The 20,025-nt window shown below is 54.4% G+C and overlaps 1 protein-coding gene across 1 annotated transcript in view; it reads left to right on the top strand.

The window, feature by feature from the left end:
• The window catches only part of DTX1 (deltex E3 ubiquitin ligase 1), a 35,903-nt gene that overhangs the window by 509 nt on the left and 15,369 nt on the right, over window positions 1–20,025 (top strand). Inside the window, exons 2-3 of the mRNA XM_074356606.1 lie at window positions 190–1,152; window positions 17,682–18,366. Coding sequence (XP_074212707.1) covers window positions 894–1,152; window positions 17,682–18,366 — 944 coding nt within the window. The 5' untranslated portion in view covers window positions 190–893. The remainder of the gene's footprint in view (window positions 1–189; window positions 1,153–17,681; window positions 18,367–20,025) is intronic.

The raw sequence follows: 20,025 nt of genomic DNA, 5'->3' as shown, positions 1-20,025 counted from the left end.
CGCGCCCCAGCCACAGCCCTCCCTCCAGGCCTGCCCCAAGGGACCGCGACCAGGCGACCCCCTTTAGCCCCCCTTGCTGCACCCCCCATCGGCTCCCCATTGTTCTCAGCCATCGCTCTCCCGGGAAGGGGGGAGGGGGTGCCGCGCTCTATTCTTAAAGGGCCCTCTCCCCGTCTTGTCGCCTGGCAGGTCGCGAGCACGAGTGGGGTGGGGCGTGCCCACGGGCCCCCGCCCCCCTCGTCCCCCAGCCCAGCTCCGGAGCCGCAGCCCAGGCCGGCGGCACCCCTCCCCCGTGCGTTCTTCAGCCAGCCAGGCCTTCCAGGACCCGTGGATTGGGGTCAAGGGGGACAGGGACGCCCCCTTCAGCGGGAGCCGTCGGGGGAGGCGGACCCGAGACAAGGCAAGCAGCCCCACTGGAGCCAGGCGCAGGGTCTGGGACGCAGCTGCGAGCGCTGAGGGCTGGCTGGGCGCTGCAGAGAGCCGCGGGCTGGGGCTGGGCCTCCTGGGTGACAGGCCCTGCGCTGCCAGGAAGAACGGGAGACCAGCAGGAAAGAGCCCGGACCTAGAGTACAGGCGGCTGCCTCAGCCCCTTGTCTGAGCTGAGGAAACCAAGGATTTTAGAGCATCATTCTCCCCAGCATAAGAAAGACACTTGCCTTCCAGAGCAGCACCTTTGTCTGAGACAGCTCTGCCGGGAAGGGGTCCGTGGAGCCTGGAACACACCCCACACTCCTTTAACTGAGGCCTCTGGGCCTCAGAGAGGGCCGGAGTTAGAAAGGAGGCCGGACAGTCCTTGCTGGCCCCCTGGGGAGAGCGGAAGTTGCCTGCCTGCTCCCAGGCCCAGGAGGAGCTGGGCCACTAATAGTAGGGTCCTGGCCCCTGAGGCAGCGGCCATGTCACGGCCAGGCCAGGGTGTGATGATGCCGGTGAACGGGCTGGGCTTCCCACCGCAGAACGTGGCCCGGGTGGTGGTGTGGGAGTGGCTGAACGAGCACAGCCGCTGGCGGCCCTACACGGCCACTGTGTGCCACCACATCGAGAATGTGCTCAAGGAGGACGCCCGTGGTTCCGTGGTCCTGGGGCAGGTGGACGCCCAGCTCGTGCCCTACATCATCGACCTGCAGTCCATGCACCAGTTTCGCCAGGACACAGGTGAGTGGACTTGCTACCCTCCCCACCCACCCCCTGGGCCAGGCGGAGACACAGATACCACCACCATCACCACCACCACCATCACCTTTCGTGATGGGAGGCTGAAATGCCCCCGGCATCCTTGAGGAGGGAACCAGGAACAGTGGGAGGCCAATATGCTGATCCAACCCACTCCACCCAAAAAGGGACAGTCTAGCCTAGTCCAATTTAAGACTTGAGTTCCAATCCAGCCTCTTATATTAGGTGTAGGGCTGTGGAAAAAGTTACATCACTTCTCTGAGCCTCAGTTTCCTCATCTGCAAAGTGGATGGATCAGTGTCTCTCGCAGCTGTGTGAGGACTGAATAAAATTGTGTGCACTGAGCACAGAACCTACAAGAGCATTAGCACTCAATCATTATAGTAAAAGAGTTTTCCGTCTACTTCCTCATTTGACTTTTTCCAACGGTCACAGCTAGTCTTACTGTTATATTAGTAGTAGTGGGAGTCCCATTTTACAGATGAAGAAACTGAGCCCCCCCCCGAAGCTGAGTGATTTAAACTCAGAGCTGGTTAGCCCAGACAGTTGATTTCCAGAGCCAAAACTCTTGACTGGTATCTTAGACTGGCTCTAAGTATTGGTAATGTTGGGGTGATGTGATGGTAGTTGTAATGATGCGGGATGAAGGAGTTGCTGGTGTTGATGATGGCAGGGGTAGTAATGATGGAGGAGATAGTGTTGGTGGTGATGCCAGTGGTAGTTTGGATCGTGGAATTGGTGGTGGTGGTGTTGATGGTTGTGTTGGTGGTGGTCTTAGGAGAGGTGTGATAGTGATAATGATGGAGAGAATGAGGCTGGTGACAGTCTTGGTGGTCATGTGACAGGTGATGATGGTGATAAAAATGGTGAGGGCCCACTCTCAGCATTTTGTTCGCCAGCACTATGGAGATCTCCCTGAGTCATTGTTGCCTGGTGGTCTCTGTGACAAGCTTGGTGGGCAGTGGGAGATGGTGAGTTCCTGCCTCATGGAAGCTGCCAAAGAATCCTTGGCATGTTCACCCCCAAGGACCAGCTGATGGAGTTTTGAAGGAGTAACTATGAATCCTTAGAAGACAGAACTTTGAGACAGTAGGACACTTTCCTTCTCTCTAGAGCTGTGCTGTCCAGTATTGTAGTCACTAGCCACATGTAACTAAGCTAATTAGAATTAAATGAAACTTAAAACTTAGTTCCTCAGTCCCACTAGCCACACTTCAAGTGCCCAGTAGCCACATGTGTCTCATGGCTACCATATTGGAGCAGAGGTCCAGAACACTGCCATCATCACAGAAAGTTCTAGTGGATAACTCTGCTGTAGACCATTGCTTGGTACCTACAGAGTGGCCACCAAGTATGGACACACAGGTGAATTCATATTAAATGGTTTGTCAGTGTTACTTTTCACTACATCTGTGTCCCAGAACTTCAGTTATTAGCTGCGTTCAAAAGTGGTGCCAATCATTCATTCATGCCCTCATTGATCATTTATTGTGTGTCAGACCCTGTGCTTAAGCACCAAAATACTACAAGGAGCAAGACAGACAGGCCCTTAGTAGAAGTCTACTTGTGGAGGACCTATGCTGGAGATCCCAGTGTAGTCAAGGAACAAGAAAACACAATATCTATGCAGGTCACCAGTTGCAAGTCTGAGAACATGAAATAATCCTGGTCTAGGGGTGGTCCCAGAAGGCTATTCTGAGAAAGTGGTGTTTGAATAGAAATCTGAAGAATGAGTGAGAGGGACAGTGTTCCCGGCAGAGGGAGCAGCGAGTGCAAAGGCCCTGTGGTGGGAAGGAGCAGAGGACATTCAAGTTCATTGGGTTTGGAGTGCAGTGGATGACAGGAAGGTGGTACAAAATGAGACTGGTGCATACAGCCCTGGACTGCCATGAAAAGGGCTTTGAACTTTATCCTGAGAGTAGAGGAAGTCACCATCGAGTCCTCATGCTCATTCTTCTAGAGAGGCAGACCCCTGATGGAGAAGTGGTAGGTGTCTCCTGCCCCATTCTCTCTGGTTTATGCCAAACGATCTCTTGGGGGAGGGCAGGGGTCTGACTGCAGAAGGAGTGTGTTTTCTCTTTGGCTCAATGTTTGTGGTTTTCTGCAGGTTCAGAGCTAGTGCTGGGTAGGGAAACTTTCCAGGGCCTGGCTTGTGGTCCTCAGAAGCAGGGATAGCCCTACCCAAGGCTGCCAAGTTGGCCCTGTTTGTCTTTGATCCCCCCCCCCCCACTTTCAAGGGATCCTTTTTTATTCCCAGCATTCCTACTTGGGTTTCTAGCTCCCCAAACTCCATTCCCTATTTCAGCAGGCCCCTTACTCTCAATGGCACCCCTTTTATGGCTCAACCTCGCTGGATCCCCCAGCAGTTCAAGTTCGGTCACTCCCCCCACCGTAACCCCTTCTCCCTTCCCTGGGGCTGTTCACTCCACACCTGCCCCCTGTTTGCAGGAAAAGGGAAAAAAGCAGTCATCTCTCCACTGGCTCCTGGGAGCCTGCCAAGACCCCCCAGGGAGGGAGGAAGTCCTGGAAACCAATGGGACCAGCAGGGGACCTAGGATGCTCGGAAAACTGCAGGAGGGAGGGGAAAACTGTCTCCCACCAGACATGTTATAACGTGCTCACCCACTTCTGCCAGGAACAATACAGTGTCAAGGAACGACATCACTTGTCTTCACTCTTAATGGTCCAGGGAAGAGCATCAAGCAGGTGTTGTCACCTCCCCAGGCCTCAGTTTCCACATCTATGAAATGGGCAAGAGCATTGCTTTGCTAGCAGGATTGTTGACTTGATGGAGAGAATCACACATGTTATTTTATCCCACAAACCTTAACTAGTTACTCACCATGTGCCTAGCACGTGCTGAACACTACAGATGCACAAGAGATGAGTAGGAGGTCCTAAATCTTGAAAAGATTGTGCTACACACACATGCACACACACACACACACACACACACACACACACAAAACAATATAAAGTTGTAAAACCCAAAGCTCGCATATATGTACTGAAATGAACACAGCCTCTATTTAGATATTTCAGTTGTAAAATTCTCGACAAGTTCTCAGAAGCTGAACTCTAAGTTTTGGGGGGAGATAGCAGCATGCCCCAGCTTCACTGCACCCTGATATTAGAGCCGCAGACTTTCTGATACAGTCAGATAGTAAATATTTTACCTTTTGTGGGACCTACAATCTCTGTTGTAACTGCCATTATAGCCTGACTGCTGCTATAGTTTGAAGGCAGCCATATATAGCATGCAAATGAATGAATGTGGCTATGTTCTAATAAAACGAGTTGTTGCCACTGAAATTTGAATCTCATGTCATTTTCACGGGTCATGAAATACTCTTTTTATTTTTCAACTGTTCGTAAAAACCACTCAGCTTGTGAGCGGTGCAAAAGCAGGCAGTGGGTGGATTTGTTCCGTGGGCTGCAGTTCACCAACCCCTGCCCTAATATATTCTTAACCTGCCCGCAGGGTAGGACATTGCTGGTGTCAGGACACACGCAGAGTGGCATATAGTGCAATACCTGTGGCGTGGGCCAAGGGGCACATGGGTGTGCATACACACACACGGCACCCACCTGCTTGTATGCCGCTGACACACAAATGCCCTGTCTATATGCCTGTCATGCGGCCAATGGAAGAAAACCCAGGTATCAGGCTTGGATCACAAGGGAGGGGCTAGGCCCCCCCCCCGTCCCATGAGGCTCCTGTTTGTTCAGCCGATGCCCCCTCACCTCTCCCCTGCTGGGCTGTTTTCATCGCTGTCTACAGAGGGTGAGGTTCCCTTTGAAGCCCTGCAGGTCTGGAGCCCACGTGGAGGAAAATGCTGTGACCCTGGGCCGCGTGATGTTAGATTGCTCACGGTGGTGTCACCGGCATAGGCTGGAGGGGAAAGCCCGGGTCGGGGGAGGGGGGCAAGAAGGAAGGCGGGTGTTCCCTTCCCAGGCATGTGTGCTGCGATATTGGTGATAATCTTTCCGCTGCGCCACGCGCTGTTCCCCTAAAGCTTTCCTACTCTTCTCTTGTCTTGAGCCGTCCAAACTGAGGTTTCACAAATGGGAAGACCAAGGCTTAGGGGTTTGTCCAGGTGCGCGGGGCAGCTGGCAGTGGAGCTGGGCCCAGGAGCCATACGGGTCTTGGGGGAAGGTGTTGGCTCCCATCAGGAGTGAGAGAAAGACTTGGGAACTGTTTGCTTCCCTGAAAGTCATTTTCCCACCTACTGTTGGGCCAGCAGCCACTGAGGTCCTCACCCAGACCCTGGATTTTCCACCCAGTCCCCACAACTGGACAGAGATGTGACCTAGTCACTTTCCAGGCAGTTTCCAGGTTCCTCCCTGGACTCACATGTCTGGGGGACGGGGGCACCTTTTGGACTGACTGGTGATGCCCATTCACTTTTCCCTCTGCTGCTAGGGGCACTGATGGCAGCCTTCTGCCCATTCTGTAGATGGGACAGCTGAGGCTGGGGGAGGCTGGGCTGGAAACCATCCACAACTGCTGTCCCCTCAGCTCAAAGCACAGCTGTGTCTGGCACTCCCCAGCTGTCATGCTGGAGTGACAGGTGGTGGCTGGTTTCAGCATCTTCCAAGCCTACATCACCCCTCCTCTGGGTAGCTGGAGCTTCACTCAGCCCTGTGCCCTTATAGGAACGTCCTATCTGAAGACATCTTTAGGCTGTTGGAGACTAGGTGGGACCACCCAAAGGGAAGAGTAGCTATCACCAGGGAAAGCACTGCCAGAATTCAGACTATGAGGCAAGTTGTTATATAGACAGAGCGACAGAAGCCCAGAGTGGGTGAGTGGCTTGCCCAAGGTCACACAGCCAGTCAGTCCTCTGGAACACACACCTCTCAGGGAGGTTTCAAGGATGGAGTATAAGGTGACATTGGCCAGCTGAGAGAGTTCCCTCCCCCTTCTCTCTTGAGAGCTCTGCTGGGGCTTATTGCCAGGTACTGTACAAAACAGGAACAGCCTGTGCAACCCCAGAGGCCTCCAGGGCCCAGCTCCCTGGTTACAGGACCCCTTGGGACCCTCTCCCAGACAACCTGGAGAGCCCCTGGGGCTGGGGCTGAGCCTGACCCCAGGGGAAAGAAGGATGATGTGTCTATGGGCCGGGTGGGGTCCATCCCATGGTGGCGGCAGGTCCAACAAATCCACACATGCGTGTCTCCCACTACCACCTGTCATAATGCCTGCATCTCCACCATTACGGAGCCATCCTTTCACCTCTGGCTGCTTGTCTGGCTCCTGGAGCCTCTTCTGACACCATAAATTCATCATCACTTTTATTTGACAGTCATTAGTGTCTGCCCAGTGCCAGGCCCTGGGCTGATTCCTAGGGACTCAGAAAGAAGGACAAGACCTCTGTCAAACTGATTTCAGGGTCTTGTGGAGGCAAAGGCTGATACATATCATGGGAATGGCAGATGAACCCTCAGACTCAGATATAGATGTGAATTCCAGCTTGGCCTTTTGCTGGCTGTGTGACCCTGGGCAAGCTCCTTAACCTCTCTGAGCCTCAGATTCCTGTTCTGTAAAATGGGAATAAGAATAGTCCCTACCTGAGAGGGTTGTCATGAGGACTGAATGAGAAAATGTAAGTAAAAACACGGAGAGTATTACTTTGTATGTAATTACAACTCATGTTCAAGTAGGAGAAAGATTTAAATACCTCCTCGGAGAGGAGGTTGCCCTCGGCCAGGTGATGTGGGCAGTGTGTGCCTGAGTCCTCTGAGAGGGAGGACTTCCTGGAAGAGGCATTCTCTGAGAGTCTGTATGGTTTGAGGAATACTTCCAGGTGGAGGAAACAGCTTCCGCAAGGTCCTGGAGGAGACCGCAGGCCTGAATGGGAAAGGGAGGCAGTGACAGAGGGGGAGAGGTGAAGAGTGAAAGGGAGGCCTCTTGAGTCCCAGTGGGCATGGCTGGGCTGCCAGCTGTCACCCTTTAGCGGCCAGGCCCCGGGGGACCCAGAGCCACACTGCAGGACCAGCATTGTTAATCATGGGTGCTTGGAGGCCAGAACTGAAGCAGGCTGGGCAGGGGCTGACACAGGCACTTCCTGACAGTTCATCTGGGCTCCCTCCTCCCAGCCAGCAGGCATCGGCCCATTTTATACAAAGCAAAGCTGAGGCTCTGAGGGTGGGGCGCCACCTGCCCAAGCTAGGAAGAGATGGGTCAGAGATTCAGATCCAGGTGGTCTGCAGGGCCCACACTGTGCCAGGCCTGGCTGCCCAGCACCTTGGACAGCGCCACCAGCGCTCAGACCACTCCTGTTGGGCGTGCGGGTGAAAGATCCTGAACCAAATCCTCCTCACAGCCTCTTCTCTCTCCTCTCATGTCCCCAGTCCCTCCTGCTCCCCTCCCCATCCTTTCCTGCTCTCTCCCAACCCTCATCCTCATAGGTCCAAGGGAGATGTAGAGTCTGACCTAGAGAGGAGGGAGGTGATAGAAGCTGAGATGGGAAGTGTGGGGGCTGGAGTAGGGGAGGTGATAGGGAAGGTGATGAGCGCCATGGAGGTGGGGGAGGGGAGGGGGAGGTGAAGGGACGGGCAGGTGATCGGGGCTATGATTGGAGCTATTAATGGTAAGGTAAAGTGGGGGGGGGTGTGATAAAGGGGGCCGCGATGGGGGATCAGCAGGGGTGCTGTGGAGGCTGTGATGGAGGGTGGTGAAGAAGGTGATAAGGGGTGAAGGAGGAAGCATGAAGGTTCTCAAGAGGAGGTGACAGAGGACACGATGGGAGGGTAATGAGGAGGAGCCAGGATAGGGAGATGATGGGCCGGACTGGTCACAGTGGAGGTGCCCATTCAGGCTGTTGGCAGTGGGATCCTCCTCAGTGTGAAGTTCTCAGAGTAAGAAGGGTGCCCAGGGCCCTCCCAGGCCTCCCTCCCCTGACACCTCTGTCTCCTTGGGCCTCCCTCCTTCTGCTCACTCCTGTACCCCACCCAGTGGTAGCCCCTCCCAAGGGCAGCCTCCAGGTCCCAAGATAGTCGCTCCCTATAAGACCCCAGCCTCCCAATCAACTCAGACCCCCCCCACCAGCTCCCAGGTGCCCCTGGCTGATACCAGCTGAGAGTATGGGCCCCAGATCTGGAACTGGCTGCCTCAGGGAGCCTTGTTGGTGAGGCCCAGACTCCAGGTTCCCTTCCCAGCTGCCCTCTGGTAATTGTGAGGTGGGGTGGGGATGGGAGGGGGCACTGGCTTATGACTTTGGGTAAACCACACTCCCTCCATGAGCCTCAGTTTCCTCCTCTGTAATATGGGCCCAATCACAGTACCTACCTCAAGGAATTGTGGTCAGTATTCATTCGTTCAGCAGGAATTTAATGAGCACCTACTATGTGCCAGACACTGTCCTAGGCATTAGGGAAGCAGCAGAACAGGACAGATACAAATTGCTGCCCTCAAGGCTCTTCTATTCTGGTAGGAGTGATGGGCATGACGCAGGAGGCCAGGCACCGAGGAGGTCTGGGATGTGGGGCTGCTTCTGATTTGGAGGTCCCAGGAGCAGCCAGGCTGGGTGCTGAGTCTCCCCTGGGTCCTGTGTGGCTGCGTCCTTGCTCTGCGGCCCAGACAAAGCACCTCTCCCTCTCTGGGCTCCTCCCATCGTCTCTCTGGAGCTGCTCCAGGCAACCTCTTCCACCTGCCCGGGCAGTAGTGGCAGGCGGGTGATGGGCTACAGGAGGGAGTCTGGCGCTGGGCCTGGAGCTGAACGCCCTGAAATGCAGAACAAAGGAGGAGGCAATCAAAGGAGGCCGTGCTGGCGGCCAGGACAGTCCTGCCAGCAGCCGCAGCGTAGCCACCTCTTCTCCCAGTGACAGGCTGGGCCCCGCCGCCACTAAGCCTTTGTCCCCTCTCCCTCCGACTACAAGCAAAGCATGCCAGGGGAAGTGTAAGGTTCACCTGAAATCGTACCACTAGAAGCCCTCCCCAGGTTCCTCTCCTCTAGGGAACAAAGCTTCATTCATGCCAAGGTCTTAGTCACCTGGGACTGTGAAAATAGGAGTTGGGGGCCTGGGGTCAAGATCTGTCTCACATTTGCAGGTAATTCTGGCCAAATCCTTTTCTCTTTCTGGGGCTCAGTTTCCCTAAATTCAGGTGCTTACAGGGCCTGGGCAGCCAATAGGATTGTGTGCAGTGGCTGGAAAGGCAAAGGTTTTCAATTGTGGTACTCTAGTGCCCGGTACACAGCAGGTGCTCAATACTTGAAAACATGATGGAGTGATTGTGACTCAGCTTCTGCTAACTGTTGCCAAGAAGGGCAACCCTTGTGGCTGCATCTTTGGCTATTTGGGGATTTTTGAAACTCAGTTCTGAGTGAGTCCACCCCAGTATTGAAATGCCTGGTCATTATATGCATAAGATGTAAATAGCATGGGGACCAAAACAAAATCACATTCACCCTCAGCTTGCAACCTCCAGCCTTATCATTTGTAGTACACAAGTAGGTTCACTTGTGTGTATTTGGTCATTCATTTATTCATTCACCTAGCGTTTTCCAAGTGCCTACATCCCTGTGCTCTGGCTATGGAAGGATGCTAAGGTGGCTGAAAGCCAGCCCAACCTTTGAGAGGCTTCTAGGCTGGAGGGAGCAGATGCCTCAACATTTAGTGAGCTATGTGCTTTAACGGTGGGACTGTGGGTACAAGGTGCTATGTGAGTCCCAAGGAGGGAGTGATTCTCCCTAAGGATGGCAGAGAAGATTTTAAGAGGACAGTGCTTCAGCTGAACCATGACAATTGTGTAAGAATTCAGCAGGGAGGAAAATGGAGTGGTGTGAGTGGAAGGACATTCAAGACAGAGGGAACAGCACGTGCAAATACACGGTGCGTTCAGAGAGTAACTAGAAGTTTGGTGCAATTACAGTGTGAGGCTGTGCAGACAGCTTGTGATGGGCCCTGAAGATGAGCTAAAGAGCTTAGACTGATTTATTCCTAAAGGCACTAGGGAGCTATTGATGGATGTTGAGCAGAGGAGTGATGTGGTCAGACTTGAGTTTGTGAAAGATCCTCTGGCTGCCTTGTGAAAATGAATCACAGGGTGCGAAGAAGGGAAACTGGGACACAGGACAGAGGCTGCTGCTGTAGTCTAGGCGAGTAGTAATGGTGTCTTGGACCAGGGTGGTGGCAGTGGAAGTGGGGAGAAGTTCAGATCCAGCTGGGTTGAATCCTGGCTTAATAACTCCGTAGCTGTGTGATTTGGGGCAGGTCACTTCACCTCTCTGTGTTTCAGCATTTGTACAAGGCAGTGATGATAATGGTACCTGTTCTATAGAGGGTTGTATAGATTAAAAATTAACACATGAAACACTTAGAACAGTACCTGGCACATAGTAGGCCCTCTGTGAGCACTGATGATGATGATAATGCGTATTTCACAGATGAGGAGGGAGAGGCTTGGAAGGATCAGGGCAGTTGCCCAAGGCCGCTCAGGGCTCCAGGAGATAGAGGACTCGCTGCTCCTTCTGTTTCCTACGCCCTCATTTTCCCTCTCTCAGCTGCTGCTTCTGTGCCAGGGGTCTGAGCCCAAGTGTGTTGGAAGCCAGGTGACCGGGAAGCCACACATTCAGCCCATAACGTGGGCATAGCCAGTTTGCAGCTGCCGGCAGCCTCCGGAGCCAGGGCCTTTTGAAACCAATTTGAAAGTGGTAGCCTCTCCGAGTGCCCTGCAGCCCCTCAGCCTCCCCAGGCGAGGCTGGAGACCTCCTCCCCTCCCTTCTCCTCGGCCCTGGCCTGGCTGCCAGCAGACCCTGGGGAGTCTGGGCCAGCTTCAAACGTGCAGAAACCGCTAATGGGCCGCGGCTCAGTTGACAAGTCCCCTGGGAGAGTTTGGAGGGAAACAGAACAGGGCAGGATTATTGATCACAGGGCGGGAGGGGGAGGCTCCCTGGGTCCACAGACAGCAGTTCGAGTCTCAGCCCTACCACTGCCCCCAGGGGGGGGCGTCCAGTCTTCCCGAGGGAGCCTGTTTCCCTGTCTGCCAAATGGGACTAACAGTAGTGCACAAAACCTCTAGAGCTGTTTTGAAGACTGGACGGTGCACAGAAGTCCTTGGCACAGCAGAATTCGATAAAGCAGGAGGGTGATCACTACTGCTGTCAGGAAGCTGGCCAGCCACGCAGATAATCAGCTCAGGGGTTAAGGGAGAGGGCTGCTATTCCGGAAGGCCATATGGCAGTCTGGGTTTGAACCTCAGCTGTGTCCCTTACTCGCTGTGTAACCTCCATGCCTCAGTTTTCTCTTCTGGAACATGGGCCAGTAAGAGCAGAGCAGGGAAGGGAGCCAGGGGGCCTGGGATGGGTTCTGGCTAGACCACTTCCTTGCAGGTAATCTTGGGCATGTTCCTCATCTATTCTGTGCCTCTGTTTCCTCTCCTCTAAAATGGGGTGATAACACGTTGTAGGGCCGTTGTGAAGATTAAGTGAGTTAACATGCGACTGGGGCCATGAAAGTATGTCCCCTGAGTGTGAATGACTGTTGTTATGATTACTTCTGCATTGGTGGAGGATTCAGTAAACTACCTCATTGGGCCCAGAATCCAGCGGGTGTTCAACCACTGCCCAACCCCCAGTCACAGGCCTCGGCCTGCAGCGGGACTCCCCCCACCTGACAGGATGTCCCATGACTGCCTCCCACGAGCACCCCTTCCCGTCAGGGTCTGGGTGCCCCCAAACTGAGGTCACTTCCCTCCAGGAAGCCACCCCCAGAGGGAGGGGATCATGGCTGAGCCCAGGGAGGAACCCTTTGGAGGCTAAAGAAGCAGTCACAGGGGCTCAGGGCCTTCCCCTCTCCACCAAGTCAGCTTCTTCTTAAGGCCAAAAGATGGGGGCTGAGACATCCACACACCCAACCTTCAGACAGAGGGGTCAGACCAGGACCACGTTCTCCAGGCAGAAACCTCTCATAGCGAAACAACTGAGGGCAAAGCTGAGGTGGTGAGTTCCCTGTCGCTCGAGGTATCCTAGCCTGAGCGACCACTTGACTGAGTTAAACTCCTTAGAACCCGTCCATCCTGGCCTTTCCTTTACTCCATGAAGCAAGCCTCATCCTCAACCCTCCCAAGATTTCACTTTTCTGGGACCTCCGTTGCCTCCTGTCAAACAGGAATAATTCTGGTCCCTCCCTGGAAGGAACCATGTGAGGGTGAAATGAGTTAGTGCAGGAAAAGTGCTGAGCACAGCCTCTGGCACATAGTGGGTACTCAGGCCAAGTCAGCCTTACTGTTACTGCCGCAGAACGGTCGGCCCCCATGGTCTCTCCTCTCCGCTCCTTCCTGTCTCTTGGCCTGGCCCCTTGTTCTCCCTGACTGTCCATGACTGTCTCAGTCCCTAGGTTTCAGGATTTTGTTTGTCTCTTTAACCCCCTGGACTCTCCTTGTAGCTGCCTTAGCATTTCCCATTTTGATCTTGGCCTCTCCGGGCATGTGTGTCTCTCCCTGTCTCTCTCTCCTCCAGTATCTCCATCTCTCTTTGGTTGTCTCTGCCCCGGGCATGAACTGGTCACTGGCTGCAGTGGCTGCGGCCGCCCCCACACCACCCGGTCTCCGGGGGCCCATCTCCTGCAATCCTCCAGCTGACATTTGGCCGAAACCCCTTTCCCCTCAGTTCAGCTGGAACAAGATTGGAATTTTTCAACCAAACATTCCTAAGTAACTAAGGAGGGGGTAGGGGGGACAGAGAACAAAAGCACACACAGAAACAGGCCCAGAATAGTACGTGCTTGACACAGGTTCCTAACTGCCATGGGGACGCAGACCCGGGTGGCCAGCGCAGCTGGGTGCCTGTGAGGCCGGAGGAGGGGAGTGGACCCGGCAGGGCTGGTGGATGTTAGAAAGTCCACCAGCCATGCGTCCAGGCCACCAGTCTGAGGCCCTCCCGTCTCCCAGGCTAAAGAACCTCCAGCCCCATCTTAGACCCATTGTTCTGGCTGAAAATCTAGGCCAAGGCCACTGGGGAGGAGAAAGATTGTTTCTGCTGCTGCTCCCTTGGAAATCTCAAGATCGAGGCCCAGGCAGGTCACTGGGGAACCAGCTGGCCCCCCTCGGCTGGTCCCCCGCCAGCATGAGCCGGGGAGGTGGACGGGCGGGTGGGCAGGCTGGCAGCTCTGGGCGCTGCGGGGTGCGGGGCCTGGCGGGCAGGACAGCAGCTGCCCTAATTACTCCAGCTCTCCAGGTTCCGATCTCATTTGAAAAGGACTCTAGGGACGCAGCCTTTAATAACTACCAGTAAACAGGCAGGAAAATCGATATCTGGTAAATAGAGCCCTGGAGAGAGGGATGCCTGGTCCGGCTGGCCCTGACCTGGCCGGGAGGAGCTCCCAGAGCCCTTTGTTGCAGAGCTGGCCAACGCTGACCTTTGGAACCCTGTCCCCCCCACCCTGGGTACTCTGTGTGTGCTTTGGTCCCTGCTCCAGTCTGTATTTGATCTCCATCAAGAACAACCCCTCCTCTTTCTCAGTCTCTCTGAGCCCTGACCTATGCCAAGTAGGTTGCCTGTTCAGTTGCAGACACCTCCTTTGCGCCAGGCTTTGTGCCTGGTGTGGGAACACGAACACAGATACTTGTCCTCCTGAAAGTCATACTATTGAGAGAGATGAAGAACAAAAATGAGTAATTTGATGACAGTGCAAGGATAGACAAGCAATAAAAAGCTGCACGTGTTAGCTATAGCAGCAGAACAGAAAAGCGCTTCCTAGACGAGGTGGGCATGTGGAGGGTTTTGTTGCATGAATAGGAGTTTGCCGAGTGAACAAGAGCTGGGAGAGGGTAAATGTGGGTAAGGTATGTAGTAATAACAGCATCTTAACTAACATTCATGGAGCCCTTACCATAGCCAAGTGCTCTGCTAAGCACCTATAGCATGCATTATCTTACTTTGTCCCACAGTAATTCTTTGGGGTAGGTATAAATACCCCCATCTGACAGATGAGGACACTGAGGCTATAGGTGGAGCCAGGATTTGCACATGGCCTGTGAGACTTCTGAGTTGTTTCTCTCAGCCATTTCACTCTGCACCTCCCACCCCTGAGCCTGCCCTGCCCAGCTCAAGACTTGGCACACAGAGGTGGTTTAAATATAGAAAGTTGCACCCCTTCCCTTCCCATCTAGGGGTTACACTTTCCAGGTATCACTGTGCCTTAACCCTTACCACGAGGCTTAATGACGATACTTCAGGCACACTGGACCTGAAAGTCATCTGTCACGAGCCCTCATTTTGCAGATGGGGAAACTGAGGCTCTGGGAGGGGAAAACCAGGACTCAGGATCCTGGAGCTTCCCTCTCACTAATCCCCTCTCAGGCCTGCCTTGGAAGAACAACGCTGTCAAGGAAAAAATCAATATGCGTACACTCAATTAAAATGATAAAGCAGACATCAGAATGAGGCTGCCTCAGAAGCCCAGAGGAAGGTTTCATATGATTGACTGGAACATTATGGGAGCCCGGGGACCCCAGGCCCACTGTGCCTCTCTCTTTACAGCAACAGCTCTGAGCCCTAATTTCCCCAGTTCTCAGTCGACAGGGGGCACGGTAGCCTGTAGACCTTGGGATTCAAACAGAAGAGAGAGCAGAGGACAAGCTGTTTCACCCTTGGGTAGGGACCCAAGTGAAGGTAAGATAGAGTCTGTGCCCAGGAGAGAGAGGCCTGAGCAAGGCAGGGGCGGAAGGGGGCCTCAGGATGGACCACGATGGGTCCCCATCCATCTGGCTGCACACCCCTGGGCCAGCCCCCTGGGGTTGTGCCAATTAACAATGGAAATGCCTCCCTGTAGGGAGGACCCACTGCGTGCCAGGCACCTTGCTAGGCACAGGGGATACAGCAGTGAGCAAAGCAGGCAGGACCCCTGGCCTCGTGGGCCAACAGCCGAGTGGGAGGAGACAGAGAGTAAAGAAAGTCTGCAGGTGAATGTATCACGCAGGTAGTGCTGAGCGCCCGGTAGAGAAACAGAGCAAGAGGAGAGGATGACAGCGGGAGGCCAGTGGAAGGGGGGTCTGGGAAGGTCTTTCCAAAGAGGTGACAACTGAACAGAGACCTAAAAGAAAGGAGGGAGGAAACTGGGAGAACATCTGGGAGTGGCCTGGGCATATTCCAGGCAGAGGAAACAGCAGGTGCAGAGGCCCTGAGGATGGACATTGCTTGGGATGTGGGGATGTTTGAGCAGCAGCAAGTAGGCCAGAGTGGCTGGAGTGGATTGAGTAAAAGGGGGGGCTCTGTAGACCCGTGGGACTTTGTAGGAACTTTATAGATGACACGGCAAACTCTGTCGGTCATGGCCAGGACTTGGACTGCAAGTAAGCAGGGAACCATGGGAGAATTTTGAGCTGAAGGAGAGTGTGTTCTGACTTACATTGAACCCTCTGGCTGCCATCTGGGAAATAGACGGCAGAAAGGGAGACCAGTCATGAGTCTATTGCAGTGATCCAGGCAGGAGAGACACAGTGGTTTGGACCAGGTAGATTCAGTGCAGTGGTGAGAGGGCAAAGCAGTCAGACGTGGGATGTATTTGAAGACAGAGGCAACTGGATTTACTAATAGATTGGATGCGGGGTATGAGGTAAGAAGTCAGGGATGGGTCCAAGGACTGGGGGTTGGGGACTTGAGCAGCTGGAAGGATGGAGATGCCAGTAACTGCAATGAGGAGGAGCAGGTTTGGGGTGGGGGATAATCAGGGGGACCTGCAGGGATGGGTGCTGAGGAAGCAGCTGGGTACACAAGTCTGGCTGTCGGGGGAGAGGATATTGGAATCATCAGAGTAGAGAGAGTATTTGTCTTGATTGATTCTTTGAACAACCTCATAAGAACAGTCTGCTTATGCCCATTTTAGAGATGAGAAAACTGAGGCTCAGAGCCATTGAGTCACCTGACCACAGACACAGAGCTGGAAAGTTGGGCAGATAGGACTTGAAATGAGGTCAGTCTGCCTCCCAGCCCTGGTGCCCCACCCAGACCCAGTGCTCTGTGGCTGTTCTCACTGAATCCTCCCAGCAGCCCTGTGTGAGGGGGGAGGGGTGGCTCATGGATTAGCATCACCTTCATTTTTGAGATGGGGCCACGAGACTTAGGGAGACTTAAGGGACTTGCCCACAGTTGAGGAGCAGTCAGGCGAGCAGCCCTCCTGCAAGTGTGCCAAGTGAACCCTGAAAAAGAGTATCTTTACACTGGCCCCAAGGCATATAGCAGGCTAAAGGCACTGAGAAGTTCTGCAGCCTGGACCTTGGTTATCTCTGTTTAACCCAGTGTCCATGGAGCCTTGCTCTCAGGAAGCATCTAGAGTTGAGAAACATGGAGCAGAGGTTGGGAGCAAAACCTCAGTGCCTCTGTTTTTCAAGTGAGAGGCATGAATACCCACCTGGCTGGTGTTCATGTTCATTTCAAGTGAAGCCCTCCACAGCGCAGACAGGCAGCATGTTTGCTACAAGAAGGATCAAATAAACAAACCGATACATGAAAAAAGAAATAAATAAGGGGGTGCAGGAATGGACCAATGCACGGGTAGCAAAAGGCATGAAGGAATAAAAATAACCAAACCCAAAATGGATCAGTGTCTGAACTAATGAATTCATTCACACATTCAGCAAATACGTAGTGAGCACTTACTGTGTGCAGGCGCTGGGGATACAGCAATGAATAAAACAAAGTCTCTGCCTTGTGGCAGTGACATTCTAGTGGGAGGAGACAGACAGAAAACAAGATAAATATGTGAAATATAAAGTATACCATATGGAGAAAACGGAGGAGGGAAGGAGAGAGGGGAAAGGGGGTGCACATTTTAAAACAGGATGGTGGTAAATGAAGGAATGAATGAAATGGTGAATAAATGCAGGTGTAATGACAGCAGGCAGGCATGGGTCAATGAGCAAATGAAAAGAATTACTGAATGAATGAACTGAGGAACACATGCATGCATGACCCAAGGCATGAATAAATGAATGAGCTAATGAAAGAATGATCCTTTGCATAAATGAACTTGTGCTTGAAGTAATCAGCTAATGGATGGATTGATGATCGAATAATTGAGTGAGTGAACTAATGAGAGAAAGGATTGCCTGATACTGGTGTCTGCACGGTCATGGCCCCTGTTGATCCCTGCCCTCACGCCAGGTGCAAACTCTGCTCCCCTCACTTCTTTGTCTGAACAGCCCCCACACCCCCTTGGCCCTTCCCCCCAGGACTGTTGACAGCCACTGGTTCGGTGCTTGTGTAGACCCCTGAGAGGTGGGGGCAACTTTCATCCCCTGCCCAACTCGCTGATTTGCAGCTCCGTGCTGTCTTACACGCTCCCCTCCTTCCTTGACCTTCCGCTCCCACCCTGCACTCCTTTCGCCCCATATGTGCTGACCCTCAGCCTCGCCCCTGCCTGTACTGCCCCTCCAGCCCGGGCTGACCCTCTGTGTTGTCCCCCGCCCCTCGGGCCGGCCCGTCCTGATCCGCACTCCTGCCTGCCCCCGCCGGCCGCGGATGCTAACCGTCCTCCTGTCCTGACTCCCGTCCCCCTTGTGAGCACAGGCACCATGCGGCCGGTGCGGCGCAACTTCTACGACCCGTCGTCGGCGCCGGGCAAGGGCATCGTGTGGGAATGGGAGAACGACGGCGGCGCGTGGACGGCCTACGACATGGACATCTGCATCACCATCCAGAACGCCTACGAGAAGCAGCACCCGTGGCTCGACCTCTCGTCGCTCGGCTTCTGCTACCTCATCTACTTTAACAGCATGTCGCAGATGAACCGCCAGACCCGCCGGCGCCGCCGCCTGCGCCGCCGCCTGGACCTCGCCTATCCGCTCACCGTGGGCTCCATCCCCAAGTCGCAGTCGTGGCCCGTGGGCTCCAGCTCGGGCCAGCCCTGCTCGTGCCAGCAGTGCCTGCTGGTCAACAGCACGCGCGCCGCGTCCAACGCCATCCTGGCCTCGCAGCGCCGCAAAGCGCCCCCCGCGCCGCCGCCGCCGCAGCCCCCGCAGCCGCCCGGAGGGCCGCCGGGCACGCTCGCCGTGCGCCCCAGCGCCACCTTCGCCGGCGCCGCTCTCTGGGCCGCGCCCGCCGCCTGCCCCGCCGAGCCCGCGCAGCTCCCCGGGGCGCCCCCGCGGAGTCCGAGCGCCCCCGGCGGCGCGCCCACCCCTGGGCAGAACAACCTCAACCGGCCTGGGCCCCAGCGCGTCACCGGCGTGAGCGCACGCGCCTCCATCCCGCCGGGGTAAGCCGGGCCCAGGGTGCAGGGGTGGCTGCCCACCGGGGCTAGGAACAAAGAATTACAATAATTCTAATAATCATAAGTAATATTTAGCATCTATTAAGTATTCACTTTATGCTAAGCATGGACTCAGCACCTTAACGCTCATGTATCTCCTGGCATAAGGACTCTACGAGATAAGAACCACCATCATCCCCAATATACAGATGAGGAAATGAAGCAGAGGAAGGGTTACTGATATCTCCAAGATCACGCAATTCACAAGTGATGGGGCCACAGCAAGAACAATAATGGTGTCTAGTGAATGTTTATTACTTGCTAAACTCTTTATCTACACCACCTCATCTATTACCCCCTCCCCCAAATTCTACCATGCCCTTGTTACAGATTGGGAGACTGAGGCTGGGAGAGGTATGGTACCTTCTGAGGGCCACCCAGGTGGAAGCCTGGACTGGAATTCAGACTTGTGGATTCCAGAGTCTGTGCCGTGTTGTCTTTGAATTTTTAGAGGGCTTCCAATCTGGCCCCAGGCCATACCCATCTCAGGTGGAGGCTCAAACAGGCATTAGCCCCTTGTCCAAAATATTTTGCCTCCAGGCAGCACCTGAAATATCGTTACTAATTGAGGCTAATACCATGGTTTTCAAGCTTCAGGGACTCCTGGGGCGACCTGGGATAGTGGCAGGAGAGGGTGGTGGCTAAGAAGTCAGGCACAAAGGGGCCAGCCTCTCCGCTCTTGTTTTAACCAAAGCAGCCCTTTTTGGAATCTCTTCTGTTCACTGAGGAAGGGAACCGGGGTCATCCCAGCTTTGAAAGTCCCTGCGTTAAGGCGTCCAGGCTCCAGTGAGCCTGTCAGCTGCCGTCCCTGGAGCCCAGATTCGGTTAATCCCAGCAGAGGACCAGACCCTGAGGGATTGATCGTGAGAGGGAGGAGCAAAGACCTTGACCCTGAGAGAGACCAGAAGGGCCAAGAGCAGATGGGGGTGGGTTGGGGGCCGAAGAGGAAGAGCAGGCACCGAGAGCCAGCTCTGCTTGCTTGTATGAATGCATAGCAACCATGCTGACCTGAGTTTGGCACAAGTCAGGCCTGGAGACAGCCTTTGAGGTCATCACATCCAGGCCTCCCCTTTCACCCAGGGACACAGGCCTGGGGAAGGGGAGGGACCCTGAATTAGGCTGCTCTATCTGCCTTCTGTCCCTTTGAGAGACTAACTGCTTGGGTTCAGATCCCCTCTTGGCAGCCACTCCTGAACCGTAAGATCTTGGACAAGTCCCTTGCCTTCACTGAGCCTCAGTTTCATCATCTGTCAAATGGGAGCTGTGAGCCTGAACGTAGCGCTTGCACACGGCGATAGTCCCGCGGTCGCTGTTAGGACTACTCTTGTGATGCAGGAGGAGGGTCGATGTGGGGTTTGGGGGGAGCGTAATCTTCCATGGAACAGACCACAGTAGCTGCCACCTGCCTGCCTCCCTGCCCCTTCCCCTTCCCCTCCAGGTCACGCCTCCTGCAGGCCCAGAGAGGAGACCTAAGGAGGTTGGAGAAAGCCTCTTTGGGAAATGTTGTGGGAGGGACTTGCCCGCCTGGGCATCACAGACGGGTACTCCTTATGCCTCCTTGTACATAGCTACCTGGCTCTGGCTCCCCTATGAAGAGGGAAGGCT

Source organism: Camelus bactrianus, chromosome 32 (assembly GCF_048773025.1).
Source record: "Camelus bactrianus isolate YW-2024 breed Bactrian camel chromosome 32, ASM4877302v1, whole genome shotgun sequence".
In the NCBI taxonomy this organism is placed as follows: domain Eukaryota; kingdom Metazoa; phylum Chordata; class Mammalia; order Artiodactyla; family Camelidae; genus Camelus; species Camelus bactrianus.
Note: the sequence above shows the minus strand (reverse complement) of the source record. Positions and strands in the feature narration are given on the sequence as shown.